This window comes from Salmo salar, chromosome ssa05 (genome assembly GCF_905237065.1).
Source record: "Salmo salar chromosome ssa05, Ssal_v3.1, whole genome shotgun sequence".
Classification (NCBI taxonomy): Eukaryota; Metazoa; Chordata; class Actinopteri; order Salmoniformes; family Salmonidae; genus Salmo; species Salmo salar.
Genome location: NC_059446.1, coordinates 71,991,150 through 72,017,454, shown reverse-complemented (window position 1 = coordinate 72,017,454; position 26,305 = coordinate 71,991,150). Strand labels below are relative to the sequence as shown.

General features: G+C 44.3%; 3 protein-coding genes across 5 annotated transcripts; 1 reads left to right on the top strand and 2 right to left on the bottom strand.

Moving 5' to 3' along the window:
- The first annotated feature begins 54 nt into the window (after positions 1–54).
- LOC106576624 (vesicle-associated membrane protein 1-like) lies at positions 55–8,663 on the top strand. Its single transcript, XM_014153870.2, has 5 exons — positions 55–972; positions 2,651–2,801; positions 4,090–4,248; positions 5,884–5,935; positions 6,728–8,663. Coding segments are annotated over exons 1-5 (381 nt in total). The 5' UTR covers positions 55–970; the 3' UTR covers positions 6,745–8,663.
- A 77-nt stretch (positions 8,664–8,740) lies between these two features.
- On the bottom strand, positions 8,741–15,181 carry tapbpl (TAP binding protein like). 2 transcript variants are annotated; one of them, XM_014153192.2, is made up of 9 exons: positions 14,747–15,181; positions 14,355–14,567; positions 13,954–14,229; positions 13,535–13,735; positions 13,101–13,268; positions 9,791–9,894; positions 9,362–9,590; positions 9,035–9,102; positions 8,741–8,857 (listed from the first exon to the last, which is right to left on the bottom strand). In XM_014153192.2, the coding sequence occupies exons 1-8, from the start codon at positions 14,790–14,792 to the stop codon at positions 9,035–9,037; spliced, it is 1,305 nt and encodes a 434-aa protein (XP_014008667.1). In that variant the 5' UTR covers positions 14,793–15,181; the 3' UTR covers positions 8,741–8,857. The 2 variants fall into 2 exon arrangements, with proteins under 2 accessions (XP_014008667.1, NP_001133983.1); NM_001140511.1 differs by having other exon boundaries at positions 8,741–8,865; positions 14,747–15,104.
- A 4,066-nt stretch (positions 15,182–19,247) lies between these two features.
- Positions 19,248–25,686, bottom strand: LOC106576275 (complement C1r subcomponent). 2 transcript variants are annotated; one of them, XM_045718750.1, is made up of 13 exons: positions 25,432–25,686; positions 24,756–24,969; positions 24,489–24,672; positions 23,805–23,945; positions 23,227–23,432; positions 22,345–22,492; positions 21,991–22,109; positions 21,517–21,595; positions 21,176–21,310; positions 20,859–20,933; positions 20,556–20,761; positions 20,091–20,308; positions 19,248–19,720 (listed from the first exon to the last, which is right to left on the bottom strand). In XM_045718750.1, exons 1-13 carry the CDS (start codon positions 25,455–25,457, stop codon positions 19,348–19,350), a joined length of 2,124 nt encoding a protein of 707 aa, XP_045574706.1. In that variant the 5' UTR covers positions 25,458–25,686; the 3' UTR covers positions 19,248–19,347. The 2 variants fall into 2 exon arrangements, with proteins under 2 accessions (XP_045574706.1, XP_045574708.1); XM_045718752.1 differs by having other exon boundaries at positions 24,489–24,630; positions 25,432–25,684.
- Between the last annotated feature and the right edge of the window lie 619 nt (positions 25,687–26,305).

Genomic DNA, 26,305 nt, shown 5'->3' with positions numbered 1-26,305 from the left:
GGGGGTAGCAGAGTCAACATTATGTACCAAGCAATGTACCGCAGTGTCGTCCTGCCGCCCTATCCGACACACAGAGAAAACTGCAGTACTGCAAAGTGTGGAGAGAGAGAGGGGAGCACAAGAAAGAGGAGGGAGGGGGTTGGGAAAGTGGTACCGCACCATCGTTATGAGTCCAACTGGAGAGAGAGAGAGAGAGAGAGAGGGGAAGGGGAGCGACGCATTATTGCAGTATAGTGCCATCGCACAAACACACACACACACGCACACACTAACGAAACTAGCGCACTAACCCACAAACCGACACAGAGATACGCTTCCACACACTCGCCGGGAGAGGGGGAACAACGGTGGTGTTAGATAATTCTGAAATTAGACCACCGGAAAATAGTGAAATTATATAATTGGGTAATGTAAAGGAAAGTGAAATCAGTTGTGTTTAGCTTTTGAAGGGGAACGTGCAGCCTAAATAATTGGTGTGATTTTGAGCATCTCGACTCAGCATCTTTGGAGTATCACGACTTCTCTTGCATAGATTTATTATTTAAAGAAATTCGCCAAGCATCCTTGGATTTATCCCTTATGGATTTTACGAACTGAAATTGAGAATCTGTGCATCACCCGTATTCACTTTTAACCTCTTGTTCCGCTGCCTTTCTTCGAGTGAATTATTACGCGACGCTTGCCTGGGTATTGCGGTACTTTGGGGATGACTTGCGGTGCTAAAGCGTTGCTTTGAGGTTACTGCATCAGCTTCTGCATTCGTTTGTTATTAACTCATCATTTTAATCAGTCGAGTCTCTGAGGTTCTGGACATCTTTGGACGACAGCAGAGATTTTTCCCATTGCTTTTTTGTGATTTCGCTTTTTTATTTTTTACTTCAGACCCTTCCCCCTTTCGTCTCTCGCGCTCTCTCTCTCACCCCCCCACCGCTCACTGACAGTGAGTCAGTTCCAAGCAGCTGCATAGAAGATGTGAGTATCAATGCAGGGCTTCCTCTTTTTTAATTATTCTATTCATTTTTTTCTATTCACTAAACATGATTTATTCTAATATGTTGAGTATTTATATCATTTTGTCAGGCTCTTTCTATGCTCTATTGATTTGTTCTAGCGTAATGTATTTTGCTGACGCAAGTGTTTTTCCGTCACAGCAGCTCTGAATAATGGATGTCGTCTACTGTAGTTGATTACCCTCAGGCCTCTTCTGGGCTTCAAAAGAAATACATTTTTTGCTTGATTATTTTAATTAATAATTGGCTTATTTCAGCTGAAATGATGTTTTCTTTCTTTATACCATGGGATTTGAACCGTATGGTTCTAGGGACTTCCAGGTTATCAAATGTCTGTGAAGTATTAGAAAATCAATATCAATGTGAACCGTTTTATCTGAGATGTTTGTCTTCTTCTCCTGTTACAGTAGAAAATACAGTAGGGTACTACGCATGACATCTGGGATGAGACTGTCCTGCACCTGCAGTATAGAACAAGTTCATGCCTTTCAAATGATGGCTATATTCTTCATATTCATATATATATGGTGGATGGAATGGTTGCCTCTACTGTATATTTGACTAATTTCAATAGTCTGAGTCAGGACCAACACCCCCAGATGAGTCCATGGAGGCTGTCTGTGTTAGAACCTCCCCTCTCACCCCTCCCCTTTCCCTCACCACCCCTCCTCCCCCTCGCTTTACCCTTCTGAACCAAATGAGTTGTTTGCCCCATCTTTTAATCCTTCTGCCTTTTCTCTCTCTTCTCTCCTTTTATTGCCTTTCTTCTTATCCTTCTCTCTTAACCCTCTCTCCAATCTCTCCTGTTCACCATCTCTACAGCCTCCCCTTACTTTTCTTTTGGCCTTTCCTCTCATCTTCCTCTTCTTCTTATCTCCCTCTTGCTTAATCTGACACTCTCTCTCTCTTTCTGTCCCCCCCTCTCTCGCTCTTTTTCTTTCTATCTCTCTTTCTGTCTCTCTCTCCCTTCTCTCTCTCTCTCTCTCTCTCTCTCTCTCTCTCTCTCAGGGAGGCATCTATCCCATGTACAACGCTGACTTTATCCCCTTTATTCTCCTCACCAACAGCTTTTCTCCTTTCTGTACCTCATCATTCATCTTTCTTCCTCTCCCCCATGCGGCATCGCATTAGTGAAAACCAAGACTGTTCTCAGGGCATTCTCCCAATATTCTATGAAAGTCATGTCTGTTAGTCAAAACCGGCAGATCTGCCCCGAGAACAGTCTTGATTTTTACAAATGCGATACAGCCTCTCCAATACACTTCCTCTCCCTCTCCCTCTTCCTCTTTCTGGCTTCCAATTCCGTCCTTTATCTCATATCCCTTCTTTCCTCTTCCTCCTCCTCCTCTTCCCCCTCTTCTCATTATACTTGCCCTTCTGTGCTTTTGAACTTTTAATCTGAATCTCTTTTATCACTGAGTACTGTTATCAAGGCTTTTTTTTTTTTTTGTTACAACACCTCTAAAATGCGGTTGTTTCAGCTTGCACTTAACTCACGACTGCTAAATTACTGTAATGTAAAAAAAAGTATTACCCTTCCTCATCTCCCTCTTCCCGTCTCCCTTCTTCCCCCTCTCCTATCCCTTGCACTTCCCATCTCTTCTCCTCTCCGTCCCTTCCTCCCTCTCTCCCCTTCCCAGGTCTGCCCCAGATGCTGCTCCCCCAGCTGGACCTCCCGGAGCCCCAGGGGCCCCAGGAGCAGACGGAGCCCCAGGTGGAGGGCCCCCACCCCCTCCTCCCAACACCTCCAGCAACCGCAGGCTACAACAGACACAGGCCCAAGTGGAGGAGGTGAGCTAGTGTGACACACACACACGTACAGTACAAACCAACCTGCTTCGGGCTTCGATACCATGCTCCTAACTACTCCCACTCGTGCCAAACCATACAGTACAACATTTTAAACTACAGCAAGTAGCTAGATTGTCAATCTGGGATTGACGTCACAGCGTGAGACAACTAGCAGCAATTAGGCCAGATCTGGGCTGCATTTCCAGTTGCTCCCTCCTCTCTGCACTCGTTCACTCTCCTTGGTGTAAGCAATAGCGCCACCTAGTTTCCCCCATTTTGCTTTCATCTATCCAATTCAATGAAATAGGGGAAGGGGGGGAATGAGGGCAGAAGTAAAGGAGCAACCTTCTGGAATGAAATGCAGTCATGAGTCAAGCTATAGAAACAGAGCTAACAGAAAAGGAAAGGACATAGATTGCTTCTTTGTGACATTCTTTGATTGTTGGGAAATCTAAAAATAGAGTAGCATAGTCTACTCTACTCTACTCTACTCTACTCTACTCTACAATGCAGTTTGATTTGTTTTACGATTTATTTCGGTAATGCTTTGGCTATGCAGTCTTCGTCAGGGTGTGGCTTTCTGGGATCAACATGATATTCCATCAACCTGACAACATGAATTTGTTATTTTATTGATGTGTGTTTGTGGTGTGTGCATAATGAATGAAGCGCTGAGAAATGTTGTAACAAGTATTCCAAAATACAATACCCACGATACCAATTTGGATAGCATACTATACAATATGGCTAGCATATGATACCGCATGGCTAGCATACGATACAACATGGCTAGCATACGGTACAACATGGCTAGCATACGATACAACATGGCTAGCATACGATACAACATGGCTAGCATACGATACAACATGGCTAGCATACGATACAACATGGCTAGCATACGATACAACATGGCTAGCATACAATACAACATGGCTAGCATACGGTACAACATGGCTAGCATACGGTACAACATGGCTAGCATACGATACAACATGGCTAGCATACGATACAACATGGCTAGCATACGATACAACATGGCTAGCATACGATACAACATGACTGCCTATGATGATGTCTAATATATTCTATTTCTATGGCCAAAGTCATGTTAGCTATTAACATATGGAAAATAACATGGTTGATCAATTTATCTTAGTACTGGACTGCACTGCAGCTTGGGAATGGTTTCATGCTGTATTAAATTGTGTGATTTGGGCTTCTATGGCTCGAGCTGTCAGTAAATTCCTCCTCTCCTCTCCTCTCCTCTCCTCTCCTCTCTCTCCAGGTGGTGGATATTATGCGGGTGAATGTGGACAAGGTTCTGGAGAGGGACCAGAAGCTGTCGGAGCTGGATGACAGAGCAGATGCTCTCCAGGCCGGGGCCTCCCAGTTCGAGAGCTGTGCAGCCAAACTCAAGAGCAAATACTGGTGGAAAAACGCAAAGGTAATGACAGTGATCAATGATTATATTGTCATTCACATTAGCAGACACTTTCATCCAAAAGGACTTCAAATTAACATATTCAGGAGAACTGCAAGGTAATGGTAATATTGATAATGATAATAATATGGTTATTTAGCCAATTCTTTCTATCCAAAGTGACAGTGTACTATCATATATTCAAGTTAACATATATATCCAGTGTACTGTATGTGGCCCATGGGGGAATCATTCAGAGCCACAACTGTGGTGGTGTTGCAACGCCAGTATCACGCTCCACCAACCAGTACCATGCTCCACCAACCAGTACCACGCTCCACCAACCAGTACCACGCTCCACCAACCAGTACCACGCTCCACCAACCAGTACCACGCTCCACCAACCAGTACCACGCTCCACCAACCAGTACCATGCTCCACCAACCAGTACCACGCTCCACCAACCAGTACCACACTCCACCAACCAGTAACACGCTCCACCAACCAGTACCATGCTCCACCAACCAGTACCACGCTCCACCAACCAGTACCACGCTCCAAAAACCAGTACCACGCTCCAACAACCAGTACCACGCTCCAACAACCGGTACCAAAGTCCACCAACCAGTACCACGCTCCACCAACCAGTACCATGCTCCACCAACCAGTACCACGCTCCACCAACCAGTACCACGCCCCACCAACCAGTACCACACTCAACCAACCAGTACCATGCTCCACCAACCAGTACCACGCCCCACCAACCAGTACCATGCTCCACCAACCAGTACCACGCCCCACCAACCAGTACCATGCTCCACCAACCAGTACCACGCTCCACCAACCAGTACCACGCTCCACCAACCAGTACCACACTCCACCAACCAGTACAACACTCCACCAACCAGTACCACGCTCCACCAACCAGTACCACACTCAACCAACCAGTACCACGCTCCACCAACCAGTACCACACTCCACCAACCAGTACCATGCTCCACCAACCAGTACCACGATCCACCAACCAGTACCACGCTCCACCAACCAGTACCACGCTCCACCAACCAGTACCACACTCAACCAACCAGTACCACGCTCCACCAACCAGTACCATGCTCCACCAACCAGTACCACGCTCCACCAACCAGTACCACGCTCAACCAACCAGTACCACACTCAACCAACCAGTACCACACTCAACCAACCAACCGAGCCATGGAGGTGCAGGGTGCTGAGGCGGACACACAGCGTCTGTCCCTGGAACGCTGTCACCCCCTTTTCCCGCGTACTAATCCCCTAATTAGCATCTGTGGGCGAGCGGAGTGGCGCTCCGGGGAATGGGGAAATAGGGAGGCTCTCACTGCAGAGGTTTCTCTACATGCAGTTATTCTTATTAATTGCATAGCAATAGCACCAAAAATACACTGACTGGACACAAGGGAGTGTGATGAAATTTTACGCTCTGCTTTGTGTTTGTCATCGTGCTGGGTTGGTGTGTGTGTGTGTTTTTTTGGTCAGCAGGACTAACATTAATCCGCAGCGACTTCACCCCTGAATAAAAAATGTTTAACCATCCTGAGGAAAATCTATCAGGTTTATTAACTAGAAGAATAGAAGAATAAAGAAAGCCTTTAATTCTCCATTTGCTTTTCTTTCTAGATGATGATCATTATGGGTATCATTGGAGTTCTTGTGGTCGGAGTCCTTTTCTGTAAGTACCATTATTCACTTTCCCCTATTACCATTCATTGATACCCACTCACATGTAGTCAGTTAGAGGGTTTCTTCACGTCTTTTAAACTTCATTTGGAAATTTCTTGGCATATGAATTATTGTGCAGATGACTAAATTAATGTCCATACTTCTGTATTGCATTAGCGGATACTCACACTGCTCTCAGGGAAGGTCTGCCAGTTTTGACGAGCAGAAGTTACATTTCGTAGCGGTTTAGGAGAATTAACGTGGCAGGTTAGGATAATTAGGTAAAGGTTAGGAAAATGGTTAGGGTTAGCTAAAATGCTAACAATATCTAGCTACAACCAGGCCTGTCCTGAGAACAGTCTTGGTTTCCACTAATGCAATTCTGAATCCATACTATTCAAGTGCAGTAGATGTTAAGGCGAAGGCCACAGCTATAATCAGTGTGCACTTATAACAGGCCCAGGTCTGCCCTTCCCTGACTGTCTCCTAGTGCCTACTCTTATGTCAATAATTCATGACAACTTATTACAGTAAATGATTGAAACAGTATAAGGCCTCTGTTACCAGTCATTCAGCAGAAACAACAAATGTGTAGATATAGCCCACTGAATGCAAAGATAATTATTTAGCTGTCAACACATTGTTAGATGTATCTTCAGTTTGTGATTCAGGAACCCATAAATCTGCTGACCCAATTATTGAACGATCTCTCCCTCTCTCCCCCTCGCTCTATTTCTCCCTATCCCCCCCTCTCTCCCTCCCCCTCTCTTTATCTTCCTCTCTCTCTCCATCTTTCTCATAGTGTACTTCTTCTATTGAGTAATCCCAGCGTGGCAGGACACAGACATGAGAGCGAAATAGAAGAGAAGAAGAAAACAAAATCGACACAAATCCAAACTCCAGTCCCGCCCCCTTTATCTTCCACACCAGGTCTTCCATCTAGCACGTAAACATAACGCTAGTGTGTAGATGTTGTTGCTCTCTTTTCTCTTTGTCCTCCTGCCCTTCCCTTCTCTTTGATCCATCTTTCTTCCTCTGTTTTGGCGTGCTGTCTCACTCACTCTCTCCTGCCTCTGTGTCTCATACATTATTGAAGTGTGCAGTAGGGAAAGAGAGAGAGAGAGAAAGCAGGAAGAAGTGAAAGAGAGAGAGAGAGCATGGAGAGAGAGAGTGAGTGCAATGAAAGAGCGCAGGAGTTCTTTCTATCCGCCAAAGCTTGTTCGTGTTACCTTTTGGAGAGCGTACCACATTTGTAAATTGATACTGACATACAGTACCTAACAACCCCTCCTGATCCCCTACCTCATACCACTACCATTATTAACACTACTTACTAATACAAGGTCATGGTTAAGATTATGATCATTTTGTCGTGTGTGTGTGTGTGTGTGTGTGTACTTGTGATCCAAATCAGTGTAGCCAGTAGCTTTTTCCAGGGTTAGTTGATGTAGGCCTTGACTGGCATTCCTGCCTTTTCCTTTACCTCCCTCTTTCTCTCACTCACCGACTGTGGTGTTTAAGAGAGAGATAGAGAGAGGACAAGAAAAGACAGGAAGGATACTGGAAAAGGCAGAAACGACTTTTGGGACACTGACTTTTAGTATATCTTTATTCTTGTACCACAGACAGACAGACGGACAGTTAGCTAGACAGACAGAAACAGACAATCTGTACCTACATAGAGTATTCTTTCAGGAGTGCAGACAAAGGTCTATACAGTATTAACTCTCGACACACCTAAAGGCAGGTCTGTGTAATAACACTGCATAGTACATTTTTGATTGATTAGTGAGCAGCTTTACTGTGTTGTGGTTGTGTTCAGACACTCTTGTACGTTCTAGTAGAGAGGGTACAGGGTTAGGGAGGAATGGTTCAATAGACTGTCCCCTATCTGGAGAGGACATAACCAAATAACCCCCCAAATAACCCACTCCCTGCCCATCAATCCAACAAAAACACACACACTGTTACCTATAGTAGACTTTAGGCTGTTACCTACAATAGGCTGTTACCTACAGTAGCCAATAGGCCCAATGGAAGTAGTGTTTGTGTCTTACTTGACTTGCATGGCAGACGATGTCCATAGTTTTGCCTATTTGTGTGACCTATGTATCTGCCATTTCTGAAACTAACTGCCGATTGTACATTTATTTTGTTTGGTTTAGTGGTTTTCAGGACCTGTGTATAGGCTACTGTATCTATGCGCTCAATTAATAACTCATGCGTATGCAATGTAATGAAGCTCAAGAGTTTGCCAAATTTTTGTTGCTCACATGCTTTCAAAAGAACTAATACACAACCAGAGAACAATGGTTGATACAGTAGTATTCTGACGGGAAAAAACAAAAAACGAAAACCGTAGTACCGTACAAGTAGTACCATAAAGTACTTCATCTTTGCCAGACTATTGCTCCTGAAAATGTGTTTTTTAGTAAGTTTATATTTTACTTTTGGTGTTGGATATTCCAGAAAATATAATTTTCCTCTCAATGGTTGATACAGAGGGACTGTTTGACACATTGTAAAAAAATATGAAAAATAGCTATGTGTAAATTGCATTTATGAATGAAAATAGTGGTGATTACTCAAAACAATGATCTAATAATATTGTGCAATAATATTATTAGGTAAAGAAATTATACAACATGATAATACTGCGAGAGATACAACTGGATCATGAGAATTCTTTAAACGCATGCTTACCACTTGATGCTAATAAAGAAAATCATCAACATGAATGTGTTTATCATTGAAGTGAAAATGAACAGGTATAATACCACACCGTCTCTCCAGATTCAGAGAACAACACCAATGATACTATTAAAGAAAACATTTATTTGACGAAAATGTACAACTGTTTATAGTACAACAGTAATTCACATTACAGCAACTCTTAAGATATTGGTTTTCAACAGCTTCAGGTACTGTGCCTCTGCGACCCTGAAAGAATCCAGGTCTGTGAATTAGGTTGGAACTCTTTGCAAGAACAAAAAATACAAAAACTGTCTTATTTGTCTGTTTGGATAGAAATGTAGGTTACTGTTGTCTTACTACGTACAAACAATAGTTACAAATACAAGGAGGTCCATAGGGAACATGGGGAACTTACCTATTTCATCACTTGGTAGAAGAACAGAACGGTGATAACCAGAAAACCCAGGACCATCCAGTAGGAATCTGTAACAACAGGGAACAGTTTGGACTAATATGAATGGACACCATTTTGTTTCTGCTCAGGTTCTCCCAATGACTCACAGTCAGCAGGCACCCAACAGGAGAAAACATTTAGCAAAAGAGCAGTATCTGAACCTGCCTGATAAGAAAACTCATTATATTTTAGTTGTCCATTCATGCCTAATGAACGTGACCCATCAGCAATGCTGATGTGCACCTAATTTCCTATTATCCTCTCACACCTGTATCTGTAGCAGCCTACCTGGCTCAGGTGTCTCTACTGTCAGGCTGAGGGAGAGGGGTGTGTCCAGGGCCGGGTGGGTCACTCTGCAGGTGACCGTGGTTCCAGGGGGGAAGGTGGAGGGGTGCAGGGTGAGGTGGGAGGAGATGGACATGGTCCTGTCGCTGTGCTGCCGATGGCTGGAGAGAGACACCTGGTCTGATAGGACGCTAGGCTCTGAGTCTGTAGAGGAGACGGAGATCCACTCCATCTGAGAGAGAAGAGTCTCAGTATAGTGTCTAATATTTAGGATATCCATATTATAAGTGCTGTATGATGACCTACCAATTATCTTCTGATTTCATTAGACGTCTGATCACTGTGTGCTTGTGTGCTAATCACTTTGAAACAGTGGTATCTGTGAATATGAATGACTGGATATTTCATTGGTCGACTGCACCAGACACACACCTGGACATCCAGAGGGTAGTAGTTCTTGCAGTGGCAGCTCAGTTTCTGGGGCAACTCATCCCGAAATACCAGCTTCTCCTCAGAGAGAGAAACACGAGGAGGTTCTGAAGACAGAGAGACTTCGTATTTAGATGTGAATAGTGTGCACACTATGTCACACATAACATAGACACCTAATGTAATAAACGTATGTTCATATGTGTAGAGAAATAATGTACATTTGAGTCATTTAGCAGACCCTCTTATCCAAAGCAACTTACAGGAGCAATTAGGGTTAAGTGCCTTGCTCAAGGGCACATTGACAGATTTTTCACATTTTCGTCTCGGGCATTCAAACCAGCAACCTTTTGGTTACTGTACCAACGCTCTAAACCATTAGGCTACCTGCTGCCTATGTAAAGTAGAGGTTGGCCGATTAATTAGGGCCGATTTGACGTTTTCATAATAATCGCCGTCCAAAAATGCCGATTACCGATTATGTTGCAATCCACGAGGAGACTGCGTGGCAGGCTGACCATCTGTTACGCGAGTGCATCAAGGAGCCAAGGTAAGTTGCTAGCTAGCGTCAAACTTATCTTATAAAAAACAATCAATCTTAACATAATCACTAGTTAACTACACATGGTTGATGATATTACTAGTTTATCTAGCCTGTTCTGCGTTGCATATAATCGATGCGGTGCCTGTTTATTTATCATCGAATCACAGCCTACTTCGCCAAACGGATGATTTAACAAAAGCACATTCACAATAAACATCAATGCCTTTCTTAAAATCAATACACAAATATATATTTTTAAACCTGCATTTTTAGTTAAAAGAAATTCATGTTAGCAAGCAATATTAACTAGGGAAATTGTGTCACTTATCTTGCGTTCAGTGTAAGCAAAGTCAGGGTATATGCAGCAGTTTGGGCCGCCTGGCTCGTTGCGAACTGTGTGAACCATTTCTTCCTAACAAAGGCCGGAATTAATTTGCCAGAATTTTACATAATTATGACATAACATTGAAGGTTGTGCAATGTAACAGCAATATTTAGACTTAGGGTTACCACCCGTTCGATAAAATACGGAACGGTTCCATATTTCACTGAAAGAATAAACGTTTTGTTTTCGAAATGATAGTTTCCGTATTTGACCATATTAATGACCTAAGGCTCGTATTTCTACAGTGGGGGAAAAAAGTATTTGATCCCCTGCTGATTTTGTACGTTTGCCCACTGACAAAGAAATGATCAGTCTATAATTTTAATGGTAGGTTTATATGAACAGTGAGAGACAGAATAACAACAAAAACATCCAGAAAAACGCATGTCAAAAATGTTATAAAATGATTTGCATTTTAATGAGGGAAATAAGTATTTGACCCCTTTGCAAAACATGACTTAGTACTTGGTGGCAAAACCCTTGTTGGCAATCACAGAGGTCAGACATTTCTTGTAGTTGGCCATCAGGTTTGCACACATCTCAGGAGGGATTTTCTCCCACTCCTCTTTGCAGATCTTCTCCAAGTCATTAAGGTTTCGAGGCTGACGTTTGGCAACTCGAACCTTCAGCTCCCTCCACAGATTTTCTATGGGATTAAGGTCTGGAGACTGGCTAGGTCACTCCAGGACCTTAATGTGCTTCTTCTTGAGCCACTCCTTTGTTGATTTGGCCGTGTGTTTTGGGTCATTGGAATACCCATCCACGACCCATTTTCAATGCCCTGGCTGAGGGAAGGAGGTTCTCACCCAAGATTTGACGGTACATGGCCCCGTCCTTCGATGCGGTGAAGTTGTCCTGTCCCCTTAGCATTCATAGGCGGCATTCCTCCTCCTCCAAACACGGCGAGTTGAGTTGATGTCAAAGAGCTCCATTTTGGTCTCATCTGATCACAACACTTTCACTAGTTGTCCTCTGAGTCATTCAGATGTTCATTGGCAAACTTCAGACGGGTATGTATATGTATTCTTGAGCAGGGGGACCTTGCGGGCGCTGCAGGATTTCAGTCCTTCACGGCGTAGTGTGTTACCAATTGTTTTCTTGGTGACTATGGTCCCAGCTGCCTTGAGATCATTGACAAGATCCTCCCGTGTAGTTCTGGGCTGATTCCTCACCGTTCTCATAATCATTGCAACTCCACGAGGTGAGATCTTGCATGGAGCCCCAGGCCGAGGGATATTGACAGTTCTTTTGTGTTTCGTCCATTTGCGAATAATCGCACCAAATGTTGTCACCTTCTCACCAAGCTGCTTGGCGATGGTCTTGTAGCCCATTCCAGCCTTGTGTAGGTCTACAATCTTGTCCCTGACATCCTTGGAGAGCTCTTTGGTCTTGGCCATGGTGGAGAGTTTGGAATCTGTTTGATTGATTGCTTCTGTGGACAGGTGTTTTTTATACAGGTAACAAGCTGCGGTTAGGAGCACTCCCTTTAAGAGTGTGCTCCTAATCTCAGCTCGTTACCTGTATAAAAGACACCTGGGAGCCAGAAATCTTTCTGATTGAGAGGGGGTCAAATACTTATTTCCCTCAATAAAATGCAAATCAATTTATAACATTTCTGACGTGTTTTTCTGGATATTTTTGTTGTTATTCTGTCTCTCACTGTTCAAATAAAGCTACCATTAAAATTATAGACTGATCCTTTCTTTGTCAGTGGGCAAACGTACAAAATCAGCAGGGGATCAAATACTTTTTCCCCCCACTGTATGTGTTTATTATATTATAATTAAATCTATGATTTGATATTTGCCAGCAGCTCTTTGCAATGCTTGAAGCACAGCGCTGTTTATGACTTCAAGCCTATCAACTCCCGAGATTAGGCTGGCAATACTAAAGTGCCTATAAGAACATCCAATAGTCAAAGGTATATGAATACAAATGGTATAGAGAGAAATAGTCCTATAAATTCCTATAATAACTACAACCTAAAACTTCTTAACTGGGAATATTGAAGACTCATGTTAAAAGGAACCACCAGCTTTCATATGTTCCCATGTTCTGAGCAAGGCACTTAAACGTTAGCTTTTTTACATGGCACATATTGCACTTTTACTTTCTTGTCCAACACTGTGTTTTTGCATTATTTTAACCAAATTGAACATGTTTCATTATTTATTTGAGACTAAATTGATTTTATTGATGTATTATATTAAGTTAAAATAAAAGTGTTCATTCAGTATTGTTGTAATTGTCATTATTACAAATATATATATAAAAATCAGCTTTTCCTCCAGTAATCGGTATCGGTTTCGGCGTTGAAAAATCATAGTCGGTTGACCTCTAATGTAAAGAGACAATCAATCACAAGTGTTGTTAGAGGGACTCACGTGTGACGTGTAGCTGTATGACCTGCTGGGCCTGGTACAGTCCAGTGCTGACGGTGCAGATGTAGGTCCCCTCGTCAGATACCTTCAGTCTGGCCAGAGTCAGAGACGCATTACCCTGCCCCACCAGCAGGGCGGCATCCACACTCGAACCCTCCCTCTCCACGTGTACTGGAGGAGAAACAAACAATGCGAAACAGAGTATGATGAGTTGAAAATTAGGTCCAATTCTCGTAGTAATCATTCAGTAAACCTCTGGGTTCCTAGCTATGACAGCAGTAACACATTCTTCGTTTCCATCTCTGGGTGGATAATAAAGTTGGAATGTTGACCATGGAGATCCTAATGCACTTTATGTTGTGATGGTAAGTAGACCTAACTCATCTAACACTTATAGCACCATGATAACTACTTAAATAATGCCTTTATTCTCTCACCTGCTGGCCCCTCCTCTGTCTCCGTCTGCCCCGCCCTAATCTCCAGCACTTTCCTCCCACTTCCTCTGTGCTGCAGCCGCCACTCAAGCCCCAGCTCCCACCCTGGGGGTGGGGCCTGCTGCCTGAAGCCACAGTCCAGGAGGGCCACGCCCCCTAGAGGAGCGGAGTGGGACTCAGAGCGAGAGAACACCAGGAACACCACTGGGGAAGACAGGGGAGAGAGAAAGAAGGGATTATGGAGAAAGAAGCAAGTGAAAAGTAGAGAAAGTGCAAAATACTAGAGAAAAAAAGAGGGGTGATAAGAGAAGATGCGGGTGAGAGAATGAGAGAGTAACAGTGTTATACATCATTAAAATATGACACGTCTACTCTACAACAGGCATACTACCAGAAGCATTATAATAACCTCCTTGTCTCACCCTCAGTCAGCAAAGTTCCTGATTGGCTTAGGGGGAGTTCCAGTTTGCTCTGCATGAGAGCTGGACGATCTGATTGGTCCAGTGGCAGTGTCTGCAGGATCAATGTGAGGCTGAGCCCACCCCCCTCTATCTGCAAGGAGCCAATGAAATAGGCTGGTTCTGTGGAGCCCTCCTTGGCATTACGAGGGAAGTAGCGGCTGATCTCACATGTCACTTCCTGTTCGTTACAGTCAGCGTGGAGCAGCAGGTCTGCCTCTGGGATCTCAGGAGACTCAACTGTCAGAAAGCAGAAAGAGGTGGAGGGAGAGTGCAGGAGAGGGATGGTGTGAGGGAGAGAGAAGGGGAAGGTAATTCCATCAGGTAACTCTGCTGTACAAAAGAGAACCTGATAATGAACCAACCTTTAGCCTCCAAGATGATGTTATCAGGATCGGGGACAGCAGGAGGGTTGAAGGGGGTCAGAGTATCAGGTGAAAGATCAGGGGTCACGGCCAGGTCTCTGAGGACAAGCATTGCTGGGGTGCGGCTGAAGAGAGCCCCACCTCCCATTCCCCCCATCCCACTACCCTCCTCCACCAGAGAACAGGACAGCACCACATCTGCTCCTCCCTGGCCTAAGAGAGAGGGAGAGAAGGGGAAGGACAGAAGGGGAGGGGGAGGCGGGACAGGATCGAGAGAGAGGGACGGGAAGAGGTCATAAGGAGCAGGAATGTGAGCATAGGTGACTAATGTCCATAATATACAGTCATTTCATGTTTAGAAAATGTCAGGAGTGAAGAAAAACAATTCTTACCAGAAACGCATGTAATCAAATATCCAAAAAGCAGGATTTCAAGCATCTTTCCAGTAGTTTTTTATTCAACAGTAATTACTGACCTTTCATAAATATACAGAATAGACCCCTAATTTCAGAATGTAATTAATGACCACGCTCGAAACCAATTTAGAGACAGTTAAAATGTTAGGCTGTTATACAGTGAAGTTACTTTCACTTTTGTTTGGAGGTAAATCAAATAAATAAAGTTAAAAATGGTTAATTAAATGTTCACGTAGAACGTCATTAGTTTGACATAATAAGAATGATCAGACCTATTGATTAATAGATGCCATGTTTCCTATAGCGTTCTAAGTTGTTTTCAGCGTTGGAAGCAGGTCCGTCATTGCAGAATTTAGAGAAGCTTTGCTGAATGAAAGTGAAAGAGAGTTGTCCATTTTTTTAGCATATCCTCCAATCACACAGCAACAACCTCATCCCTCATTGGTGGCTAAGATAAAATGTGTGTCCATAACAGAGCATGTGAGTGTAGTTGCGCCAAGCCATTAGATGGTGCTGCTGTTATGTGTATCTGAGTGTTATACTATATAGTACGAGTGAGCCAAGTTAGGCATTACTTACTATGCACTGAATGGAGCTGTATGCATGCTACACAGTGATGCTGAAGTAAAGACATTATAATCACCATTACCTTGCTCTTGTATAGAACAAACAAAATACAAAACACGGCGCACATGTCCTTTCCAACGCTCTGCTAAAAACCGCTCCGCGCTCACAGGGTAAAAACTGCTGCTCCAAATTCGCTCCATTCATTAAAATACAATTTAACCAACACCCATTTTTTTTGTGACTACCTGGACCTACCATTTGGTTTTGAAGTATTGAAATCAAACTATATGGATTTGAACGAAAATTATTTGAATAAACATGAAAAGGTGATTGCAAGAAGTACACATCATTTCAAATAGGCTCCATGTCAGATTAAACAGCATATAAACACTCTAAACAGGTCAGGCGCCAGACAGGGAATTTAAGAAGGAACGAAAACGAATTATTTAGGCTATATTATTTAAAATATTTGTACAGAGGGTTCTACATGGAACCCAAAAGCGTTCTACCTAGAACCAAAAAGGATTTTTACCTATAATCAAAAAGGGTTCTCCTATGGGGAGAGCCGATGAGCCCTTTGGGAACTCCCTTGGGAACAATTTTTTCTAAAAGTGTATTGGTAACTATGGGCCCTGGTCAAAAGTAGTGCACTACATAGGGAATAGTGTGCCATTTTAGACATAATCACTCTTTGCATAAGTTAGCTAAGCCAATTTACTCCATACACACACCAGACCTCAGTTCAAATGGAATTTGAAATAATTTAAAATACTTTAGCTGGGCTTGATTGAGCTTCCCTGGTGCAATGGAACCAATGAAATAGTCCCAAAAGTGCAAATCCCGCTTTATACACTAAAGGCTGGCTCAAGCAAACACACAAAGTATTTAAAATATTTAAACTACTATTTGAACCCAAGTCTGACACACAGTCTCCTAGCATCAGTCAGTGTGTTAAGTAGGCTACATTAGCTCCAAGGAGCGATGAGACATGATGGTTGCTGTAGACAGATGGCCAGAATTAAGGAGGTTACACATTATTTACGACAGACAGCCATCTTTCTCTCTCTCTCTCTCTCTCTCTCTCTCTCTCTCTCTCTCTCTCTCTCTCTCTCTCTCTCTCTCTCTCTCTCTCTCTCTCTCTCTCTCTCTCTCTCTCTCTCTCTCTCTCTCTCTCTCTTTCTTTCAGTGATTTTTTTTAGGTATTTCTCTTAAAACTGCATTGTTGGTTAAGGTAAGTAGCATTTCACGGTTGTATTCGGCGCATGTGACAAATAAAATTTGATTTGATTTGACTTAGAATTAAATACAAATTCAATGAAAAATGACTTATTAGTGCCTTTGAATTCATTTTTAGAAACACCAGTTTGGCCAGTCTGTGGCTTCTGTCTCAAGCGATGGTTCCTGGAGAGCAGGCCAGCAGCAGAGAATATCCTCTCGACACCTGCAGAGCCACTGGGGATGATAAACACTCTGTTGGCCGCCCCAGGCTGGGCAGAGATGCAGAGTTGTTTGAAATGTTTTCTATAGGTAGGCCTTAAGGTTTTTAGGCAAAATATGCCAGGCCTATTGGGCCAAAATCAATTATGCCTATTGTATTGATAATAGAACAAAAAGTTACGAAAACATTTAAGAAATCAGATTTTTTGTTAATAAATACTTTGATACAATGACAGACTTAGTTATCTACCCACCTTGTTCCTTTCTTTTAGCATGCGCACATAGTAAGTACACCATCATGCTTTTGGGATATGTGTCTTTTCAGATTCCACAATGATTCTTTGTTGTGGACATTACATCACCACACTCCCTCTCTTCTTTGTTGTGGACATTACATCACCACACTCCCTCTCTTCTTTGTTGTGGACATTACATCACCACACTCCCTCTCTTCTTTGTTGTGGACATTACATCACCACACTCCCTCTCTTCTTTGTTGTGGACATTACATCACCACACTCCCTCTCTTCTTTGTTGTGGACATTACATCACCACACTCCCTCTCTTCTTTGATTACATCACCACACTCCCTCTCTTCTTTGTTGTGGTCATTACATCACCACACTCCCTCTCTTCTTTGTTGTGGTCATTACATCACCACACTCCCTCTCTTCTTTGTTGTGGTCATTACATCACCACACTCCCTCTCTTCTTTGATTACATCACCACACTCCCTCTCTTCTTTGTTGTGGTCATTATCACATCACCACACTCCCTCTCTTCTTTGTTGTGGTCATTACATCACCACACTCCCTCTCTTCTTTGTTGTGGTCATTACATCACCACACTCCCTCTCTTCTTTGATTACATCACCACACTCCCTCTCTTCTTTGTTGTGGACATTACATCACCACACTCCCTCTCTTCTTTGTTGTGGACATTACATCACCACACTCCCTCTCTTCTTTGATGTGATCATTTCATCACCACACTCCCTCTCTTCTTTGATTACATCACCACACTCCCTCTCTTCTTTGTTGTGGACATTACATCACCACACTCCCTCTCTTCTTTGTTGTGGTCATTACATCACCACACTCCCTCTCTTCTTTGTTGTGGACATTACATCACCACACTCCCTCTCTTCTTTGTTGTGGTCATTACATCACCACACTCCCTCTCTTCTTTGTTGTGGACATTACATCACCACACTCCCTCTCTTCTTTGTTGTGGTCATTACATCACCACACTCCCTCTCTTCTTTGTTGTGGTCATTACATCACCACACTCCCTCTCTTCTTTGTTGTGGTCATTACATCACCACACTCCCTCTCTTCTTTGTTGTGGACATTACATCACCACACTCCCTCTCTTCTTTGTTGTGGTCATTACATCACCACACTCCCTCTCTTCTTTGTTGTGGATTACATCACCACACTCCCTCTCTTCTTTGTGACATTACATCACCACACTCCCTCTCTTCTTTGTTGTGGACATTACATCACCACACTCCCTCTCTTCTTTGTTGTGGACATTACATCACCACACTCCCTCTCTTCTTTGTTGTGGTCATTACATCACCACACTCCCTCTCTTCTTTGTTGTGGTCATTACATCACCACACTCCCTCTCTTCTTTGTTGTGGTCATTACATCACCACACTCCCTCTCTTCTTTGTTGTGGTCATTACATCACCACACTCCCTCTCTTCTTTGATTACATCACCACACTCCCTCTCTTCTTTGTTGTGGTCATTACATCACCACACTCCCTCTCTTCTTTGTTGTGGTCATTACATCACCACACTCTCTCTCTTCTTTGTTGTGGTCATTACATCACCACACTCCCTCTCTTCTTTGTTGTGGTCATTACATCACCACACTCCCTCTCTTCTTTGATTACATCACCACACTCCCTCTCTTCTTTGTTGTGGACATTACATCACCACACTCCCTCTCTTCTTTGTTGTGGACATTACATCACCACACTCCCTCTCTTCTTTGTTGTGGACATTACATCACCACACTGCCCTCTCTGGCTCTTGGTCCTCATCTTTGTAAGTCACCTTGATTTAGCACTTGTGTGTTTTATCAGTTTCTTTATGAAAATATTTAGACAATAGCTGAAGCAAGGGGCTATAGTTAGCAGCACACAAGTAGACTACAAATGCATGCTGGGCCGAGCATGCCCTGAGCTGGTGAAGTGAGTGCTACTGGAGCGCTACTTGGAGCTAAATTGGAGTGGGCGAGAAGGCCAACGCTCCAGCTTTTGGGAATTTCACTTCATACTCCAGTCAAATTGGGTGCGCTCTGCTCAACCTCTGCTCCACTCACATACTCTGGTACATAAGCACAAAATAGTCAACCCAAGTCGAAGCTCTTTTCTTTCGTTCTACCTTTCTTCTCACACACAAACACACATACAGGCACGCATACACACACACTCACACAAATGCACATGAGAAAAGCAGAGATGAAACGTTTGGGCTTTATTTTAATTCATAAATCATGTCTTGAATTGAAAATACTTTTGTATTTCTGTTCTCTTTCCCTCGTTGTCTTCGCCTATATATTTTACTTATTGTCCTCCATTGTTTTGTTGATCCAGCTAATGTATTTAGCCACACGGGTGTACACTCCATATCTACCAGTCTGTCCACAACCCACACCCCAACTGACAATACCTGCAGCCCAAAACCGTTTAGTACTACCATCCATCAAGACGTACGCCCCTCCACTGTCCCCCGAACAGGAGTCCTTGCCCCCCTCAGGTAGTCCGGCACAGAACATGTTGTCTGTCAGAACAGGGATCGTCTCTGTTGGCATTGCAGCTTTTGCTCTGTTGACAGAGTCTCGGCACTCATCCCCGTCCACTACTGGTAGGAGTATGTACCTGAGCTTGTTGGCAATGATATCATCTTCTGTGATGCCAAAGCCTGAGACCATACTGATAAAGAATAGAGGTCAGGAAAGAGATCAAGGAGTTACTCAGAAAACTATTGCCTTACAGTCATTAGCTTACCAAAGAACATTGATGAACTGTGGACTGCTAAGGACTGGTTGTGCAGTTAGGCGAAATTAGATTTTACAATTGAATTTAAGGATGCCAAAAAGAAGTCATGAAAATTGTAGGTTGCACTCTTGGCGCATTGACTACTTCCATGATAAGAATGAACACATTATGAAATGTGGGTCTATCTATCCCTTCAAAATGCACTTCCTCTTTGTGTTCTTATTGATGTCTTTAATAATACAAATGTTAATATTGATATTCAGCTTTCTCATTTTTAATAAAGAACAGGACAAGTCTAACTCACCCAATCTGGCCTGTCTTGTATATAGTGTCCTCCGGTGGCAGACACAATGGCATAATGGCAGCGTGGAATGTGAGTGGTTGTTGGAGTTTTATCAGGGCGATGTTGTGATTGTAGTTTGCATTGTCTGGGTTTTTGTATTCAGGGTGGGGGTGGAGAGAGGCGACACCAAGAGGGGTGAGCTTTACTAGTTTTTCTGCATCATTGTCTCCCAAAAACATCTTGAAAACAAAACATAATTCAACTTCAGAATAGATCTTTAACTTCTTCAAATCTGACATCACTGAAGGACTTCTACACACGTAATTTGAACGTTAGCTTGTGGTGGCTTTACCAAAGTACTGAAGACTTCTCTTTGCATGTTGTTACTCCAGATATTTAAGTGGACTATACCTTTAAAACATAAGCAGGAAATACTTTTGTTCTCCAGTGTCCAATGAATTGATGGGTGTGTCACAATCTACCTACCCGAAGTTTCTCCTTTAGCACAAGTTTGCCCTTTTGCACCAGGCTACTAGCTACAGTCATGATCCAGCGGTCCCCGATCACCATGGCCCCTCCTCTGCTTCCGTCCACATTGAGCATCACCTGCCAGGGGATGGTTTTGTCTGGGGCTTTGTCTCCCCCCATGATCCTCTGAAAGCCTGAGAGGGACAACGTGGGCCGGCCACAGACTGGGGGTGGGGGGTAAAGTAGTGATGAGGGTCACACAAATACATACAGGATGGTATTTGCAGGATATGGTAAAGAAAATGGTAGTTAAGGAGTTACCTGGGATACATGAGGGAATGACAGGGGTGCCAAGGTTGTCTCTCCATGTTCTATCTGCTGCACAAGTGTAGCTCACTGAAGGACAGACAGACAGACAGACAGACAGACAGACAGACAGACAGACAGACAGACAGACAGACAGACAGACAGACAGACAGACAGACAGACAGACAGACAGACAGACAGACAGACAGACAGACAGACAGACAGACAGACAGACAGACAGACAGACAGAGTGGTTGTCAAATTAAATACAAATATATTATTGTTTAGTGAGCAAATGTGTGTGACTGATGAAGGATAGTTAAACATCTCACCAGTTGCTCCTCCAAGGAGTGAGTAGAAAGGTTCATTGCAGTGGTACTGAATGACGGAGAGGTGCTGGTTCTGAGAGCCAGATATGAACCTTACGCCTCCATTCAACAATGCTTCAGGTTCCCCACAGTCAATTACTGCACAGGAGAGCGAGAGAGAGAGAGAGAGAGAGAGAGAGAGAGAGAGAGAGAGAGAGAGAGACAGACAGAGAGAGACAGAGAGGGACAGAGAGGGAGAGAGAGAGAAACCAAAATACATCTGTGTTTAATATGGAACTTGACTCATGGGAATGTATTAGGTTGTGATCATAGAAATAGAATCCATTTCCATGGTTGTGACTCACTGTGGCACTCAGGGAGGGAGAGGTGCCACTGTCCATTCTTTTGACACATGGAGGCATAGCTCTTGATCTCTCTGCCATCCTGAGAGAGAGAGAGAGAGAGAGAGAGAGAGAGAGAGAGAGAGAGAGAGAGAGAGAGAGAGAGAGAGAGGCGATAGAGAGAGAGAGAGCGATAGAGCGAGAGAGAGAGAGAGAGAGAGATAGAGAGAGAGAGAGAGAGAGGGAGAGAGAGAGAGAGAGAGAGGGAGAGAGAGAGAGAGAGAGAGAGAGAAGTGATAGAGAGCGAGAGAGAGAGAGAGAGAGAGAGAGAAGCGATACACTGATAGTTTAGTTGCTCTTCACAGGGGATATTTCCAGGAAAAGAGCCCTTGTAGAAAATGAAAGACTGTGAATATAAACAAGAGAAAGAGAGAGAAGGAAGTATGAGGTAAGACAGAATGATAAGAGGCAGGGTAAAAAGGGATCGTTTAATCTCACCATCATTAGTTTGTAGCCAGGGTCACAGCTGACTTGGATGTAGTCTCTGTAATAGTACTGGGGAAAGTTTGGGGTGACTCTTCCATTGGTGATAGAACTGGGTGAAGCACACTGCACCCCTATGAACAACAACACACATATCAGGATTTCAGACCAGGGCTTTTTTAGTTAGGCTTCAACTTTGACCTGTTTTATTTCCAGGAGGTTTTACCTTCTCACCTTTTTTGCCCTTCACCAGTTTGCATCTGCCCTTCCTTCATACTCTCCCTTGCTCTGTCTTTCTCCCTCTCCTCTTTCATTATTTCCCTCTACCTCTGTTTTCCCTCTCTATGCATTTCCCCCTCCCTCTCTCACTCTGAGTAGTGTAGTGCAGGCTCCAGCCCTGGCTCAGACCAGCCCAGTCAGTGTGGTAGTCTAGCTGGACAGTGTTAGAGTTAGTGGGCATTAGTCCAGGACTCTTCCCTCCACACAGCTTCTGAGGTTCCTTGTCGGGGATGGACACCTGGGCGAGGCAGAGGAGAGATCAAACACTGTAAACAAACACAAAGCATTCTGTCCTGAATACACCCACACATATGCATGAACACACACATTCAATACTTTATTCATGTACTCTATCCAGTGGTGAGGACATTAAACACATGTAACCAGTGGTCAGGGCATTGTACAGTGTTACCTGTAACCAGTGGTCAGGGCATTGTACAGTGTTACCTGTAGCCAGTGGTCAGGGCATTGTACAGTGTTACCTGTAATCAGTGGTCAGGACATTGTACAGTGTTACCTGTAGCCAGTGGTCAGGGCATTGTACAGTGTTACCTGTAGCCAGTGGTCAGGACATTGTACAGTGTTACCTGTAGCCAGTGGTTAGGGCATTGTACAGTGTTACCTGTAGCCAGTGGTCAGGGCATTGTACAGTGTTACCTGTAGCCAGTGGTCAGGGCATTGTACAGTGTTACCTGTGCAAAGTGGTCAGGGCAGTGTACAGTGATACCTGTAGCCAGTGGTCAGGGCAGTGTACAGTGTTATCTGTAGCCAGTGGTCAGGGAAGTGTACAGTGTTACCTGTAACCAGTGGTCAGGGCATTGTACAGTGTTACCTGTAACCAGTGATCAGGGCAGTGTACAGTGTTACCTGTAGCCAGTGGTCAGGGCAGTGTACAGTGTTATCTGTAGCCAGTGGTCAGGGCAGTGTACAGTGTTACCTGTAACCAGTGGTCAGGGCAGTGTACAGTGTTACCTGTAACCAGTGGTAGAGGCAGCTGAGTCCATTCTGGGTGCCTATGTGCTCTATGTGGAAGCTGTCAGTGAAGTTGAGGTTGACGATGAACCCAGGCTCCACAGAGATGACGTACTGACAGGCCAGGCCGTGGGGTGATGGGTCAGGGTACCCTGGGCTGGACAGAGTCCCCCCTGGTTCATCAAATATACCCCTACCACAGGACACTGGCCAGGGAGAGAGAGATGTCCACAAGATGTATAGAACTACAGTACACACACACAGACAGACAGACAGACAGACAGACAGACAGACAGACAGACAGACAGACAGACAGACAGACAGACAGACAGACAGACAGACAGACAGACAGACAGACAGACAGACAGACAGACAGACAGACAGACAGACAGACAGACAGACAGACAGACAGACAGACAGACAGACAGACAGACAGACAGACAGACAGACAGACAGACAGACAGACAGATAGATAGATAGATAGATAGATAGATAGATAGATAGATAGATAGATAGATAGATAGATAGATAGATAGATAGATAGATAGATAGATAGATAGATAGATAGATGTACTCACAGACACAGGTGCGCTGGTCAGGGCGGAGCTCGTAGCCATGGCGACAGGAGCACATGTAGGAGCCCAGGGTGTTGTGGCAGATCTGGGAGCAGAGTGGACCAGAACCATCCTCAGGGTCTGGAGCTGAACACTCATCTATGTCTGGGATAAGGATGGAGAGAGTGATGGAGAAGAGAGAAGGAGGGATGGTGAGAGGGATGGAGAAGAGAGGTGGAGGGATGGAGAGAGGGATGGAGAAGAGAGGTGGAGGGATGGAGAGAGGGAGGGAGAGAGGGATGGAGAAGAGACGTGGAGGGATGGAGAGAGAGATGGAGAAGAGAGGTGGAGAGAGGGATGGAGAAGAGAGGTGGAGGGATGTAGAGAGAGGTGGAGGGATGAGAGAGGGATGGAGAAGAGAGGTGGAGGGTTGGAGAGAGGGATGGAGAAGAGAGGTGAAGGAGAGAGGGATGGAGAGAGGGATGGAGAAGAGAGGTGGAGGGATGGAAAGAGGGATGCAGAAGAGAGGTGGAGGGAAGGAGAGAGGTGGAGGGTGTAGCTTAGCATTACACCGTGATGTCACCTTCACTGAGATTTGCCTGGTGTTTCTGGTTTAACAGTGTTGTACGGTTGCCTTGGATTATGTACGTAGTACTGTTGTGAGCCCGGTATCTGATCCTCCAGTCAGGTTGGTACGGGCTGCACTACCTTTGGCCTGATAATGGGCGGAGAAGCCGAGGTGCTGGTGTGGCTCAGGGTTCGTGTCGTCTGTCTGAAGGACCAGGGTGAGCCTGTTGCCTGGAGACAAGAGTGGCCGGTTGCCTGGGTGATGTCCAACAGCAGAATTCTCCTGACCACAGAACATTGCAAGGACCTTTTTGTCATATAAAACCTGGAATGACGGAGTGAAACATTTAATACACCCTAATACATTTTATAATAAGGTATCGAAGTGTTCTTTTGAAGTCCACTGACCGTGAGTGAGTCGTAGTAGCAGTTGGCGGACGGCCTGATGTCCAGGTGAGTGAAGCTGAGCTGGAGCTGGTAACCCTCAGGTACACTGAGGTCCCACTGTTGTGACAGGGCAGCAGGGTACGGCTGGGGGAACTGGGGGGACTGGACCACCCCATGTAGGGCTGGCAGGGACCGGGCCAACCGCCAACACTCACACACAGACACACACAGCAGCCTAGAGCAGAGCAACACAGGGAGAGAGGGCTGAGATGGGAGGTATAGGAGGAGTTGTGTGTCACAACGAGGTAAATACAGCCCCTTGAAACATGTCTGTATGATGACTGATCAGAAAGAGAGCAATTTTCTGATCTGTGACCAGGAAGCAGAAGAAAACATAACCTAATGATGCTGTAGGAATCATATGTTCTTATCATCCTTCAAGATGAAGGCTCAATAAACGTTAAAACCACTGGCGTGCTGCGTAATATAAACAAACAGGTTATACTTCATTTGAACTCTCCTCACACGTGCTAGTCACATGACATAATGTACTAGTAATGGAATAAATGGCATACACCTTCACGGCAGCTGGTCTGATTATGACAACTGACTTTACACACTCACGTAAGCAGTTGTTGTTTACGTTCACTTAGCTATAGCCAATGGGTTCAAGTATAGTGTAACCAAACAAACTCACCAGATGAACGGAGGGGTCCAGTCCATGTTGAAGGTCCTGGCCACAAATGTTTCTGTTGTTATTGTTTTACTGTTGTGTGGCTATTGCTCACATGTATTAGACCTGAATTCTCTGCAGTCTGTGTGTCCCAATAGAGACCTATGTTGAGGTATTATGCTAGACTACGAGTCTAAAAGTCATGTTAAAACCTGCTCTGTTTGACTTGGCTGAAATAGACGAATGAGAAGGGGGGAAGAGAGAGAGGGCGAGAGTGAAAGATTCCGAGAGACAGGGTAGTGGTGGTGGTGGAGTTAAAAGACTACAATTGACCAGTTCTTAAAGGTAAAATCTTTTTTACGTTAATGTCGAAAAGTTTAACCTAGAAAAGACAGAATGCATATCTACCAGAGGTTGGAGGGGGGATGGGGCGCAGGGGAAAAGGGGGGTAGAGGGGGAGGAAGGGGCAGAAAAGGGGAGGGAGGAGAGAGAGAATGGGAGGAAAGTGTTGTGTGTTCAGTGCTCTTCCCGTAAATTGATAAGTTTGTTTTGTTTACACATAGGGACATACTCCTTGCTGGCCTGTGTCATGACGTTGCCCTCTTTGGGTTTTCTATGCACCATCCCCCTACCCATACCTCCCCCTACCCAGGCTCTGTGAGAGCGGTCGTAAATTCCTAAGAATTCCCGCCTCATGGCCACAGTATAAAGAGAGAGTGGGTTTCATAGAAAGAACCCAGGAATTCTTCCACCTCACAGGACTGGAGAACCGAACGACATTTATGTTCTGGAGAAGGTATAAAAGATCGGTGAAGAATCCAGCTACGAACTAGTCCGTTTGGTACAATTTTGTGAAGCTCATGAGAGACAATACGGCCACATTACCATGGCTCTGTTT